The 14,309-nt window shown below is 47.0% G+C and overlaps 4 protein-coding genes across 4 annotated transcripts; all 4 read right to left on the bottom strand.

Moving 5' to 3' along the window:
• Positions 1-706: 706 nt before the first annotated feature.
• Positions 707-2,327, bottom strand: PFLUO_LOCUS3383 (uncharacterized protein; the record flags this gene model as incomplete). Its single annotated transcript, XM_073780624.1, has 4 exons — positions 707-1,686; positions 1,749-1,851; positions 1,913-2,244; positions 2,306-2,327. The coding sequence occupies 4 exons, from the start codon at positions 2,325-2,327 to the stop codon at positions 707-709; spliced, it is 1,437 nt and encodes a 478-aa protein (XP_073637460.1).
• A 772-nt stretch (positions 2,328-3,099) lies between these two features.
• Positions 3,100-4,719, bottom strand: PFLUO_LOCUS3382 (uncharacterized protein; the record flags this gene model as incomplete). Its single annotated transcript, XM_073780623.1, has 7 exons — positions 3,100-3,554; positions 3,615-3,704; positions 3,768-4,001; positions 4,064-4,241; positions 4,304-4,329; positions 4,385-4,490; positions 4,540-4,719. The coding sequence occupies 7 exons, from the start codon at positions 4,717-4,719 to the stop codon at positions 3,100-3,102; spliced, it is 1,269 nt and encodes a 422-aa protein (XP_073637459.1).
• Positions 4,720-8,239: 3,520 nt separating this feature from the next.
• Positions 8,240-9,812, bottom strand: PFLUO_LOCUS3381 (uncharacterized protein; the record flags this gene model as incomplete). The annotated part of the gene is made up of 6 exons (XM_073780621.1): positions 8,240-8,518; positions 8,571-8,665; positions 8,711-9,151; positions 9,217-9,444; positions 9,519-9,614; positions 9,701-9,812. The coding sequence occupies 6 exons, from the start codon at positions 9,810-9,812 to the stop codon at positions 8,240-8,242; spliced, it is 1,251 nt and encodes a 416-aa protein (XP_073637458.1).
• Positions 9,813-10,743: 931 nt separating this feature from the next.
• PFLUO_LOCUS3380 (uncharacterized protein) lies at positions 10,744-12,446 on the bottom strand (the record flags this gene model as incomplete). Its single annotated transcript, XM_073780620.1, has 4 exons — positions 10,744-10,867; positions 10,926-11,602; positions 11,669-12,163; positions 12,225-12,446. 4 exons carry the CDS (start codon positions 12,444-12,446, stop codon positions 10,744-10,746), a joined length of 1,518 nt encoding a protein of 505 aa, XP_073637457.1.
• Between the last annotated feature and the right edge of the window lie 1,863 nt (positions 12,447-14,309).

Genomic DNA, 14,309 nt, shown 5'->3' with positions numbered 1-14,309 from the left:
CACAAGCCACAACTCTAAAAGGCAAGTGGTGAAAAAGAGCTCTGCCCCCTGACTGATGTGGCAAAAAATTATTACTGTTTCTGGTGATGACCAACAGGGCGTGATCAACACTGCAAGACCGGCGTGGTTCCACCTCGTATTCTGCTCGGACTATACAAACTGGGCTAGGGGATGCGCCTTGCGGTGACCTCATAGGAGGCTGCCACGGCCATCTTTTCCAATTCTTCGCAAGAATATCGAGAGGGCTCAAGGTGTCAACCTTGAACCTTAACGAGGAGGTCGCCTATACATTGGCTCACTCACTGCTAAGGTAGTGCGCCTGTACTCCTGCTAGTGACCATGTGGTGCCAATGGAGTTGCAAACGAAGATCCGTGCTATGTATTTGAAGCCGACACGAAAAAGTCGAATCCATCTCGAGCACGGAGGAACGGAAAATTTATGATTAGCGTTAAGAAAAAGATAAATCCAGCCTCGAAGGCTCGATGACGCTTCTTCAGAATCGCTAATCAGAATCTGCCCCATTCATACAGTTGAAATGATTATACCAAGGATTTTGATTTGTATCAGCCGTAGAATTCGGGCCTTTCGAGTGCAAAGTTTGGTGCAATATATTGAAACATATTTATGAGGCGAAGACCCATGCACAAGTAAATGAGAAAAACCAGAGATGGTTCCACCTACGACAGTCGGCCAAACATCCAAAATCTAAAGCTTTGAGCGGATTTCCTGGCGCCGTGCGATCAATCGGTCTTCGCCATTCTTTCCATACTCGAACTTGCGAAGAACTCGCCGAAGAATTTTGCCGCTAGCACTCTTTGGGATTTCATCAATGATTTCCACTTCCACAATCCACTTGTGACGCACTTTGTTTTCTTGGACATAGTCGATAAGCTCTCGTGCCAATTTGACAAGAGTGCAAGCATCCTTTTCCAGACGGAAGCTTGGTTTCAGCACCACATAAGCTTTGGGACGTTCACCGGTATAATCGTCAGATATTCCACTGACAGCGACGTCCTCGACCATAGGATGCCCAAGTAACAAGTCTTCTAGTTCGGCCGGTGCAACCGCAATTCCCTTTACTTTGATCATTTCCTTGATGCGATCTGTGATAGTTATAAAACCTTCACGGTCCATGTATCCAACATCACCTGTATGCAGCCATCCATCCTCATCAAATGTTTCTCGTGTTGCCTTTTCGTTGTCCAAATACCCCATTACTACCTGTGGTCCGCGAGCGAGAATCTCTCCGGGTTCATCGTACCCAAGCTCTCGACCAGTATCAGGATCGATAATCTTGACCTCGGTGTTTGCCACAATGGTGCCGCCTCGGTGTCCATAGTTATAGGTACACTTGTCGAGTGGATGGGCAGTTATACAACTGCAGGACTCGGTCATTCCATATCCTTGCTTGAAACCTGTGCTCGGGAATCTTCGTTCCAGTTCTTGTAGAATTTCAGAAGAAAGTGGAGCAGCACCAGAAGAGAATTTTTGAACATGGGAGAGGTTGTAATGAGCTACAATTGGGTCCCGTAACAGACGGATGAGAATGGGTGGGACAAGTAGCATTTCGGATATTTGATATTCAACGACCGTGCTTAGCATGGACTCCATGCTGAATGAAGGCAGCATGTACACCTCCGCATTGCGCAAGACGGGAAGATGCATCTGATGAACTAGACCCGTAACTATGGTTTTTTTTGGAGATTAGCAACCTTCAAAATGGCTAATAGACTTCAGCGCTACTTACTGTGGAATAAGGGAAGGACGGCTAGAACCTTTTTATGATCTGGGGAAGTCACCTGTTGAACCTGAAGGCACTGCGCCATTACATTCTGATGCGATATCATGACCTATCACCCGGATTATATCAGCACTTTCACAGATCCCAGGCAGAACTGCAATGCCTCTTACCGCTTTAGGTAGTCCGGTCGTACCACTGCTGAAGGTCAAAAAACCGCACACATCCTTGTTGGTCTTACCTGGAGGGATTTGGAATGGCAACACCTGGCCCCTGATCCCAGACTTATCCCCGATTTTTAGAAGGTCTTTAATAGTTGTATATCCAGGTGCATCTCCCTCGAGTAAAAAAATGTGTTTTCGAGGAATTCCTGCGTTTTGCGCAGCTGGCACTGCCACTGACAGGGAGGCAGCAGTTGTCATTAAGATTTTCGCTTGAGCAGTCTTCAGAGCATAGCTCATTTCCTCAATGTTATATGCCGGCGAAGCACCAGAAATAACACCGCCTACGAGCATTCAATCAATATGCTGCCCTTTCCGGAGGTGCAGCCAATGGTAGTCGCTTACCGACGCGGATTGTTCCAAGCATTGCAACTGGATACCAAACTGTGTTTGGGCTGAACAGTGCTACTGTCTCCCCTGCGCGTAAGCCATAATCTCGCACTAGCGCAGTTGATAGACTTGTCGCATAAGTTTTTAGCTCGTCGTATCTCACTCGCTCCTTCGTGACGGCGTTGGTGAATCCTGCGAGGTCGTTCGCCTTGGAACGACGAAGAGGGGAGAACTCAGACTCAAAGAGGAAGTCCCAAATAGGGAGGTTCTCAGGGACTAGAAAAAGCCAGCTAAATGAGTCCCATTCGATAGAAAGGAATGAATCATCGGATTTGCCTACCTGAGATTCTTGGCTGCTGGGAGGTGAAAATCATGTCGATTTGCTGATTGAGACCAGAGGTTTCCAAACCTGTAACGATATTTTATTCATGAATATGGCCAGAGCTTTATATTTGCAATGTATGGGTGCGGGGACATTAGAAGGATACCGTCCCACCCACTTTTTCTAACATGTCGGACCTCGGGCATACATGTCAGGTCCGGAAAAACAGCCCGAAGATCGTGGCAAGCCTTGATCATCTGCTTTGGGGGCTACTAGGTCTATCCTCTGGATCAAATGGGCAAAGGGCAAATTCAATTTCGTCTAGCTGTGTAGATAAATCTGGTGGATAAAAGGCCCCTCTCAGGGCATTGGTTTCACGGCGATGAGCAATCGACAAAGTGCTAGGAATGCGGTTGCCGAGAATGTATTTTACAAACAGGGCGGGGATTGCGGGGAACCCAGTGTTGTTGGGCGTGTCTTGCCGATCTTACAAATGCGCCAGTTTCCGCTGCTGCTTGGCGATCATGTCCAGCAAAATCTCCTCACTCCCTCCACTAACGACTAACACGCGCACATCTCGACTGATCTGCTCCACTCGCTGTCCCTGTCCTTGCTTTGAGTATCCGAGGCCACCAAAGACCTGCTGTGCCTCGCGGGAGATCTTCTCGAGGTTGTGCGCCGCCTGCACCTTGAGCATGGCGGCGAGCGGCGAGAAGTTCAGAGACGGCATCCGCACAGAACGATGAACCATCTCTTCCATATACGCCTGAGTTGGCTCAAGCATGTTTGCCATTCGCGAAAATTTGTGCCGAATAACCTGATTCTCGAATAAGGGCTTGCCAAATGTTTCACGTTTTAGTGCATATCGATACGAGTCCTCGTAGGCCACCCTCCCCAGACGAAGGGCCGTAATCCCAACCCACAGGCGCTCATGTGCAAAAGCTGCAGAACAAAACCAATGGTCAGCATTGCGGGTTTCTCAATGGGAGCTCACTCACTCACTGGACATGATTATTTCAAACCCCTGGTTTTCGTTTCCCAGCAGATTTTCTGCAGGCACAAGGACGTCGTCAAACTCCATGTAAGTCGACCCTGGTAAGAAGGACAAGCGAATTTTAGTTCAGCGTTCCATAGCAGGACACCGCTTGCACATACCGCTTGAACTGACTCCCGAATTCTCAATCTTCCGCCTCGAAACTCCCTTGACGGCTAATGGGACAATAAACATAGAAATCCCCTTGGCTCCGCCGGGTCCAGTCCTGGCAGCAACCAATGCATGGTTTGCCCAACGTCCCTGAGTCACCCACTTCTTCTCCCCATTGATCACATAGAATTTGCCGTCTGTAGTCTTCTTCGCCGTGGTAGTCAGACCGGCAACATCTGAACCAACTTGATTGAGTTTCAGTCAACCTGCCTCTGAGACTTGTAGAGGTAAGAATTGAAGTACTCACTGGAAGGCTCCGTAACACAAAGGCAATGTCTTTGTTGGCCTCGCAGCAATGGGGCAAGGTACTTTTCTTTCTGCGAAGCTGTCCCATACAGATCAATTGGGGGGCCTCCAACAGTGGCCCCTCCATTGATACCCCAGATGGTCCCCAAGCATGCACACCGCGCCATTTCGTCTATGATCTGTGCTAGGTTTTAGCTTTCGATTCCAAAGCTCAAAAAGCCGTGGATTTATGAGGACTGACAATTGCATCATGGAACTCATCCCACTCTGGTTTTATTAAAACTAAGTAAGTGAATTTGTCCTGTGGTGCACTGCAGCTTACCATCCACACTCAAGCCGGCCGGCAAAGTCACCCCACTCGCGTACTCCTTGGGAATAGGAAAGGCGGATACTGCCAGGAATCCGAGTGAAGCATGTCGCCGGAATGCCTGGTATATGTTAGGACATCTTTGAATAATGAACTTTCGAGCAACTTACAGTCTCAGGCACCTCGCCTTGCTTCTCCCACTCCTCCACGTTTGGAGATATCTCGCCGCTCACGTACTCGCGAACAAACTTTTGTAAACGATGGTGACTCTCGTTGTAATACGGGTGATCATGACGACAATGCCAGGCAGGATCTGCGCCTGGAATTTGCGATGTTAAAGCGGACGCCATTGCTGTATGTCTACGAAAGAGGATGATAGCTTAGGATTGCTAGATATCGTACACACCTAGTGAGTTTTTAAGTGCGGGATATATAAAAGCTCTTTAGCACAAACAAGATCCCGAGGCACCGGAATATGAATGCTATGAAATTTGTTGATTCCTTGAAACTTCCGGTGCTTGATCTTCGGAAAATTCGGTTGCGCAGCCGAAAAAATTCCGACGATGAGGCACAGTACCCACATCTTACTAGAGTATATCGCTAAACGACTACCATTTACAGTCGCATCACAATCTGGATATTATTATGACAAATTGTCCTGTGATAGTCTAAGCTCAACGGATTATTGTCAGAAGTTCCGGTGTAGCCTGTGCTTTCTATCTTCGGTTGCCGATCGAAACCAACGCACGGCTTTTGAAGCTATTATTTTGTCTTCGACAAAAACTGCGAAATTATTTCAAACCTATACGGTACGACCTGCTGCTTGACGTGTGGAACTATTTTGATTCATGCTAAAAATCATCGCCAACAACCGCCTTCACCAAATCCAGAACCACCTGGACCTGTATGATCCTATTGCTGATCCTAGTCGAGTTGACGGACATATGATCATTATTATCGGTGCATCATAGAGTTACATATTTGGCTATCACCTGATTCTTGTGGTACAAGACGCCACCAGTCAGGAGGAACGGCTATCAACGGATGAGTCTTTCCGATTGCCGTATCAACTGTTGGTGCAATTCTCCCAAACACTTGGTACTGCAAAGAGAGCCGTGAATGCGCTTCATTCCGCTGTGTCTCCTTCACATGGATTAGGATCCAGACTGAAATATGATTACTCCAATCCTTGTGCTGCCATTTTTGGGAACGGGGAGGTTCTTCAGGAACTGCCAAATGCCAACTCGCTCGATTCATGCAATTTCCCGCCGGCCAACGCAAATGGTCCATTGGAGGAAGAGTGTGGCCTGCAAGATAGGTTAAAAATACCTCTCTTTTATGTGGACACTGTGCTGTCAGAAGGTTTTCACTTTCAGGAATCCATACTGGACGGTTCAGGATTGGATTCGAACTTTTGGTTTCAATTTTACAACAGTTTCGGTACTACAGATAGCGAACCGCCATCTAATTTATTTGGCTAGCTTAACTTAATAAGTAATACCATCTAAATAACTCCGGAACGCTTTTGATCAAAAATATTTTGTCTATCTCTATCCTTCAATACCTACACTACACGGTTGATATCGTACTGCGGCAGTCCTATCGACTCAATACCCTTCGTAGACATCCTTATCCTCATCTTGAAAGACATTTTGGAGTTAATTACTGCCATAGCCCTGTAAAATCTTAGTTCGTATCATTTTTTGGGTTATCACCTTGACTTTACGGTCTCCGGGCCGCAAGCATGAACCCTCGTTCGCGAGGAGTGCATATCGGCCGCTTCCGAATAATGACCTGTCTCTCTTATGGGCTTTCAAAAATTTATGAAAAGAAGGACAAAGGCGCTTTACATCAAACGATATTGTTGTTAGAGTTAACAGACCATATCGCTGCCTGACGTCAGCCTCGCGATCTGAGTCCGCAAACCCGAATGCCACAACGGACGGGATCAATGCCTGACGACCCGGCATCTTTCCCACAAAAGATCTAGGCTTTTGAGATTCACTACAGGATATAATCCAAATAATATCGTGCCGCCATTGATCTATAAGATTTCAATTTACGTTGAACGAACTGGGCTGGCCTAATTATTCTCTCAACTCTATCTATTCCCGCCGGCAACATCTCGTCCGGTAATTCTCTCAATGGGCTCAAACTTGCGGAAGCCACAGCTGGCACCACTGGATAAAGAGTTGAAGCATTGGAAGGAAAGTGGCACCATTAGAAACCCCCCTTGTACTTCCTGTTTAGTGGCCCGGGAAAGCTTTTGAATCCGGCGATCCGGAACCAGCAATCGTCATCAACCAGCCCTTGAGCTTTCGTCACTGAAACCGCTGTAGAAGATCTGGAACCACTAAACTCTGAAGCCGATCATACGTGTCTACGTGCTTAGAAGATCTAAGCAAGGTAAAATGATGCTGGCCACGCAACAAATACAGACCCTGCTCTTGCGCACGGTATTTCGGTGAGTCCAGATAGACCTTAAGATGACGCTATTGCTGCAGTTGTTCCAGTGAGAACATTTCTATTATGTGAGAAAAAGCATTCGTCAGGCCTTGATAAAGTGACCGATGTGAATTGTAAATCACAATGACATCATTATCATATGACAGGAATATTGCACCGTTATTAACCTATGGACTTAATAATAATGACCTACTATTTGAGTCATATACCTCATGAAGCTAATAACATAAGTATCGAGCGTTGCTAAGATCAAATCCGAATACATTGTAGTCTTGATATATGTCCAAAGACACCTTGATTATTTGCCCTATTATTTCCTGCTCTTGGCCTCAACATGTCCGTTGGACAAGGAAAACCCGAGCCACTACGTCGGATTATAACGGCTCACAATTCTACAAGCGGTCGGGCTATCTTTAGCGACGCGGTTGGAGAGAATGTATCGTTTACAGGGTTCCCAGTTCCTCCTGGCAAAACCCCTACGTCAAACTATGCTCTGGCCTATAATACATGCACATTTCCAGTGCAAGGTCTCTCCCCTTCAAGTTCTACAACCCCGGAGTCCAAAGCCAATCTCGACATTAAGCACTACAGCTCCCAGCTCTCGGATCCATCGCCTTTGAACCCGCCAAATGGTACATCCTGCACAATTATTGAGGTACCCCCTGGCGCAAGTGTCCCGATGCACCGAACGGCAACACTCGACTATGGAGTCATCATAGATGGCGCTACAGAATTGATCCTTGACTCTGGTGAAAAGAAAATTATGAAAAAAGGTGACATATTTGTTCAAAGAGGCACAGCTCATTCATGGCGGAATACGACTGGCCCTAAAGAAAATTCTGGTATTCTACGTGTCTTTTTCGTGTTTCAACCTATTGAACAGGTACAACTGGAAGGCGGAAAGGTAATCGGTCAAGACTTGAATCTGTCTCTTCATGAGGCTTAAATTATACGGCAGTGGTTTATCGTTCGAGCCGCAGAAGCTGAACTTAAGCCATCGTGAGGTCTGTTTAGTCATATCAATTATTCTGTCCACGATTTTAAAAGTCTTCAGAGTCGTGTTTATACGACTGAATCCATATCATCGCATTACTTCAAATCTGACAAGCAAGGTGACTCTTTTAAAAGTATGTTATTATAGGGAGTGTTCTTCTTTGTATTTTACCCTCTCTAGTAGTTCTTGGAGGAGATTCTATTTTATGAGAAACAGAATATCGAGGTTATATGACAATTCCAAGTGAGCAGTTTCAAAAGATCTCAGCTTTCACTGCAATATGACTCCAAAGAAACAATTTAACAATTGTATAGGTTGACCACCAGACTTATAGTGAAGTTTTAGATATGAAAAAATAAACGTGAGGCATTCGAACTTGACAGTAAAACTTTTATCTAACGCGGTGAAGCTCAGAGTTCTGTTAACGCAGGTGCCCCTGGTGATGGAGGGGCGGAGAACTTTGTCTGGATAAAAACCTTCTGCATCCCTAGGTCACGCTTATTGAATAAATCGTAAACCGTCTCCATGTCCTCAAGCATGTACCGGTGGGTGACCATGTGAAGGGGATGGATCTTGTCCTGCTGAATATAGTTTAAGAGGTCTTTCCAGTATTTTTGAACAGGAGACTGTCCATTGCCAACGAGACGGATCCCAGTCTCCATCAAGGAACCGATGTTGAAGTGGTTACACTGCATTAGCACGTTAGGAGAACTGTTTTACCATAGGGAAGATACGACATACATAGCCGGCATACACGCCCGTGACCCCACAGCGCCCGAACCCTCGGACAGAGGTAATCATTTCGTTGATCAGCTCAGACGTGTCCGTTTCCATGCCTAGCAATCTTTCAAAGTAATGAGACCATCCTTTCGTATACTCACCAGAGGCGCACTCAATCGCCACATCAGGTCCGCGGCCATCACACATTCTCTTCAGAGTTGAGGTAACAGATTCACCCTTTGGGAGGTTCGTATACTCAACTGTCTCGAGCTTGGGTAAAATTTTCTTGACAAAGTCTAGCCGCCATTTTCCATCACCGCCGTCAATGAGGATAACCCTATTAGCACCATTGAAGAAGCTAAATTCAGCTGCCATTTGTCCAACTGGGCCACCTCCCCAGATTGCCACAGTATCACCCTTCTCAACCCCTGTATCGACAACGGCATTCCAAGAGGTTCCTAGCACATCTGAAAGGTATAGACCTTTTTCGTCGGGGACGTCATCGGGCAGCTGAAGAAGGTTCACGTCACCGTAAGGGACGCGAACATATTCCGCTTGCCCACCGGCAAAGCCCCCCGTGAAGTGAGAGTATCCAAACATGCCTAAGATGAACTTTAGTATCATAGCCTCCTTAACATCAACATTTCGTTTTAAAGAAGAAGCGTACCGGCTGTTCGACGCCCATAGAGCTTAGAAGCATCCTCGTTCGAATTCGTCCGTTCACACATTGAGGATAGCTTCTTCTTGCAATAGTAACACTTCCCACAGGCAATTTGAAAGGATGCCACGGCGCGGTCGCCCACTTTAACTCTCTTAACTTCCTGGCCCACGCTCGTGATAATTCCGCAGAACTCGTGGCCGAGGATATCACCTTTCTCGAGATCTGGGATGGCCCCTACCAGCCGATCACGGATACCGCATCAGCGGAGCCAGGGGTACTTGGTTGACCGTTACAAAGTCACAACATACCGTGGAATAGGTGTAAGTCACTCCCACAAATGGTGCTACCCGTCACTTTAAGTATGACATCGCCTTCATCGATGATCTTCGGCCGAGCGGTGTCCACTATCACAAGCCACATTAGCAGGAAAATCGAATTATTTCGATATGCCGAAAGTAGGATAAAGGCCGTGATAAGAAGAAAGACTGACCAACTTTAACCGAGTTTTTCCCTTGCCAGGTCAAGGCTTTCATCGTATGGCTCGGGTCGTCGTATCCCTTAGCTTCATAGTTGCTGACATCTGTGGTAACCGAGGTAGGCATTGTGTATTTCCACCGAGACCTTCGGGCGGGGTTTTCTTTTCTAGGTGTAATGATTTATCTTCGTTTTGATAGTTTGCTAGTCTTCAGCAAAACAACTCCATTTGAAAAGCGCGAATGAGGAAATGGTATATATTTATCTCACCGGACTTTGAGACGTCTTCAGGTTCACTGACATCATCCTTAGGTATCATTGTCTACATCACTATGTTCTAATCTTAGCAATTCCGTGCAATAAAGGGGGGAGCCGAGATTTTGCATCTCATATTGATGTCATACACGTCATTGCGATCCCATAGTTGCGAAGTAGCAAGCCGTGCTCCGGGACTCCATCAAGCACTTTCCCAACGGTGTTTAAAAGTTCGCGGCAGTGCTTCGAGCAGTATCCCGCACTGATACAGTACAATGATGAGTACAGCTCATTCTCGACCTGGACCTTCAGATCTTCCGCCCTTTTCTAGTCATCTCGGAGGAGCTTCTAAGATAGAATGCAGTGTCTTTAGCTGATTTGCCTGTTCAATTTCCTACGCATTCAATAACCATATACGCTGACTTTGGGGCTGCTTTAAGATGCTGACTAGGCGACAACGATCCTACTTTGTAAACCGATGTACGTATTCGGCCATTGGAAAAAATGCATTTGTCGGTGGTGAAAGTGATACAATTCACTATATAATATACTCTACGTAGTGCGGTATAAAAATTTTCATACAAATAGGAATAGAGAAGTGTCGCGCGTATCGAGGGACCCAAATTAATACAAGGTTGAGCATGAATACTTCTTATCAAGTACCGTAGTACTAGTTTACTGGTAAAGGAAAAACAGTACATATAGATAGGACATGTACCACACAAAGACTATGCATTCATCAAGTCAGTCAAGCCAATTTAAACCTGAAAATTCATGCGATATCCAAGTATATTTCCCGAGGGTTCAACGCCACGCCAGGCCGCGCCACTGCACCAGCATGGTTGGGACGACGCTAACACCAACCATCAGCGCGACGGCAATGCCTGCACCACCAGCCCAGCCGCAGTTCTCAAACATCTGCGGGAACCTAATATAGTCAGTGACTATCTTCTATCGATGAACCAGGAGTGTAGAGTCTGTCATACCAGAAAGGACCAATGAATCCCCATATTTGACGGACGAAGGTAATAAATACGCCAACACTCGCGGCATCCTCACTGTAACAATCAACTGCATAGGTGATGTTGACGGTGGTGACAATTTGATTGCCTGCGGCAGCGATGGCCGACCCCACTATAGGGGTGATATCCCATTTATCACCAGAATTGCGCAGCTGGATCGCGAAAACAACAATACCACAAATGGTCAAGGCATGACCAATGTAGCTTAGCCATAGACGGTATTCCGGTGCTGGAGGTTGGCCGGTATGTTTGGCGCGCAGCAACATCCAGCGATCAGAAATGAAACCGCCGACCTGCTCTCCGATGACGGATCCGATGATCAAGCCCAGAAAGTTCAGGCCAACTTCCTGCGTGTTCAAGTCGAACTTTTTAGGGTAGACCTGTGGGATCTCAATTGTGAGCATCACGCTGCCCCATAAGAAGATCATGGCATATGCCGCCGCCGGAATTAGCACACAGGGCTTCATCACGTAACGAAGGGGCTGGAAGAAGTCCAAGAGTTTCAAAGGAGTCGGATTAATTCGTGTGAATTTAAAGAGACTCTGTTTCACGTTGGTGACTTGCTGACCGTTAAAGTCCTTGCGCATGTAGAGTGACTCCGGCCCGAGGAAGAAGTAGAGGATGAACTGCACGGCGTTGACCTATCATAGACAATATCAGTTAGTCCTTGTCTGGGTTGGAACAAAAGAAAAACAGAAATAATTTACAATGGCTAGGGTCCAGTAGATCCAGCGGTATCCAACACGCAACGCCACAAATCCAAAGATGAAGGGCGCGGCCGGGACACCTAAAGTCACCATAAGTGTCCAGGCACCCATGCAATGCGCACGGTTCTTCTTAAAGAAAGTCTCGGCGACCACAGCACTACCCATGGCCGCAGCAGGGCTGATGAAGAAGGCAGTAATAGCACGACAAAGGCCCATCGTGGCGTATGAGGGGCTTTTCGCGCAGCCCACGTTACCGACCAGACTACAGATGAGCGAAATCAGGAAGATTGGACGGCGTCCAAATCGGTTGCATAGCGGACGCCAGAATAAGGGCGCGCCACCGAGAACGGCGATGAACAGCGATACCAAATAACTGGTGCGCTGCAAGCTAACGTGGAGATCCGTGGAGATGTTGATGAAGGCCGACAAGATTGCGGCGGCTGTAAAGGTACTCATCATGGCGTGGAAAGCGACCAGGGCCAGATTAATTATTTTCTGCAGCGAAAATTTATTAGAACTCTATAAAAATGCAGTAACAGACAAGAGACCGGCTTACTCTCCATCGCGGCCAATTGTACGGGTCGGCATCGTTCATGTCTGGGATGGGATCGAGATCTAGCGTGCCATGCCGAGCGAGAAGATACTGGCGATGCTCCTCAGAGAGACGGATCACTTCATTTCCCGCAGAGAGACTCTCGTTCGTGCCAGCCTCCATCTGTCTTGGACTGGCAGCCGACGGCCCTTCGACGTGCTGGTGACGACCCGCTGTTTTCTCCATACTGAAAAGAGTTGGGGAGGAATATTGAAGAATGGGAATGGGATATGTATCCCAAAGTCTGTCTGTGTCTTCTTATGGCAGAACACCCTGCCTCCGGGCCACCTACACGTCTGAATCTCATCAGCGCGTGTAGTCTAGATTTTCTGCTTTCCCCAGACATCACGAGTCGAGAGAGACAATTGGTTCCGCGTACAGAAAACACCTATGAATTCCAGATGGCGACGACATGGACCGTGGAACGATTGCAAGAATGCGTTGGGAAAGGGCGAGCGCTGAAGATGTGGCTATTGATTATTCCGCTGGCACGGCTTCCGCGAATCAATCTGCACGGCGTATGGTGATAGAGTGGTGGGGCGTGGAAATAGCAGGTAAAGGTGGCAAACAGACCAAATCAACAGCGGATTTCTCAGGAATCAATGACAGCAAGACTTAAAGGCTGTCCAATTTCGCGACTTTCTTGGCTCCAGTTCGTGGGTATTGATCATCAGTAGGATGATAAGGTCCTAGTAGCTGATACCTATTTCGAGTATTGCGCGATAGAGACTTAGTACAGACGTTTGATATTTTCTTTACATTAGACGCGTCGTTTGACGCGTCCATCTCGCGCCAGTTTCGCTCGCCGAGATTTTGCCCGACCAAGTGGACGGAACTGGTTAATAGCACAGAAGCACTTGTCTCAGGATTCAACTCACTATGCTTCCTTTTTGCAAACATCGGCTAGATTAATCTTACTTTTTCCTTATGACCACAGGCTATCTTTGACTAAGGAAGAACACCGTTGCTCCTTTGCTCTCTACGGCCTCACGATGGTCGCTATCCTAGCCTTTAATTTGCTCAAAAGCTATCAAAATGGAGCATTCTTAAACCGAGTCAATTAAAGGATCTGATCTATTGCCCCTTGGATGTAAGGATGCCATCTCCTGTCCAGGACGTCGGCAATGGACCGAATGAGGCGTCCAGATCTACCCCCAAAATACCCGGATTTCTCTACCTCCTTCGCCATCACGCAATAATAAGCAAGCAAAATTAGGGCCCCCGGGTGTCTGTTGAAGAGTAAAGTGAAAAATTCAGACTCCACCTCGACTGGCCACCCCCCGAGCACATTCCACATATTGATGTCAGATTTCACCCTTGCGCGTTCAAGGTGAGCAAAGGATTCGGCTAGCGCCGTCGCAGCACGTCGGTATATCAGGATACTTTCATATTCCCAGGATCCATCGTCTGGAACGATTGAAAGAAAATGATCCAGATATGGTAATTCACCATCGCCGACGTTATCCTTGGTCTCCCATGCGGCAGCCAAGAGACTAACAGGGCCAGACTCAATCCTGTCCCAGACATCGCAAAGCATCGAGCAGCCGGCGCGGATGAAATACAACCATTGAGGGAGAATAACTTCTTGATGCAACGATGAATCCGTGTTGAAGTCGTCGATGATGAGAAATGACTTGTTAGAATTTTCGATGTCGATTGCAAAGGAGTAAACCACCAGAATGTATGCAAATACCATGATTGCGTCGCAATTTTCTTCTGTTGGGTTGTTTATGGCGTAGCGGAATAGGGGAATCGCAGGTTCCTGGTGCAAAAAGGCCCGGATAGTATATCTTTGGCATTGTGTATGGTCAAGATGGGCCATATGTAGAGCCGTGCAAGCCAGAATACCCTTTAGTAGGAATGGGTGGTTGCTTGCAAGACTTGGCACGACGTCGAGCCAAATTTGCTCTGTCCGATCGGTTGTGACGAAAGTCTTGTAGGATGAAGAGAAGTAGTGTTCCAGGATCTGTAAGTCAAGCATATCCAAGTTGTATTTGTTGGTGATCTTTCTTATGTATAGTGACTCCGCGGATACATCCTTTTCATGAG

This window comes from Penicillium psychrofluorescens (assembly GCF_964197705.1).
Source record: "Penicillium psychrofluorescens genome assembly, chromosome: 2".
Classification (NCBI taxonomy): domain Eukaryota; kingdom Fungi; phylum Ascomycota; class Eurotiomycetes; order Eurotiales; family Aspergillaceae; genus Penicillium; species Penicillium psychrofluorescens.
The sequence above is the reverse complement of the archived record's forward strand: the minus strand, read 5'-3'. Positions and strand labels throughout refer to the sequence as shown.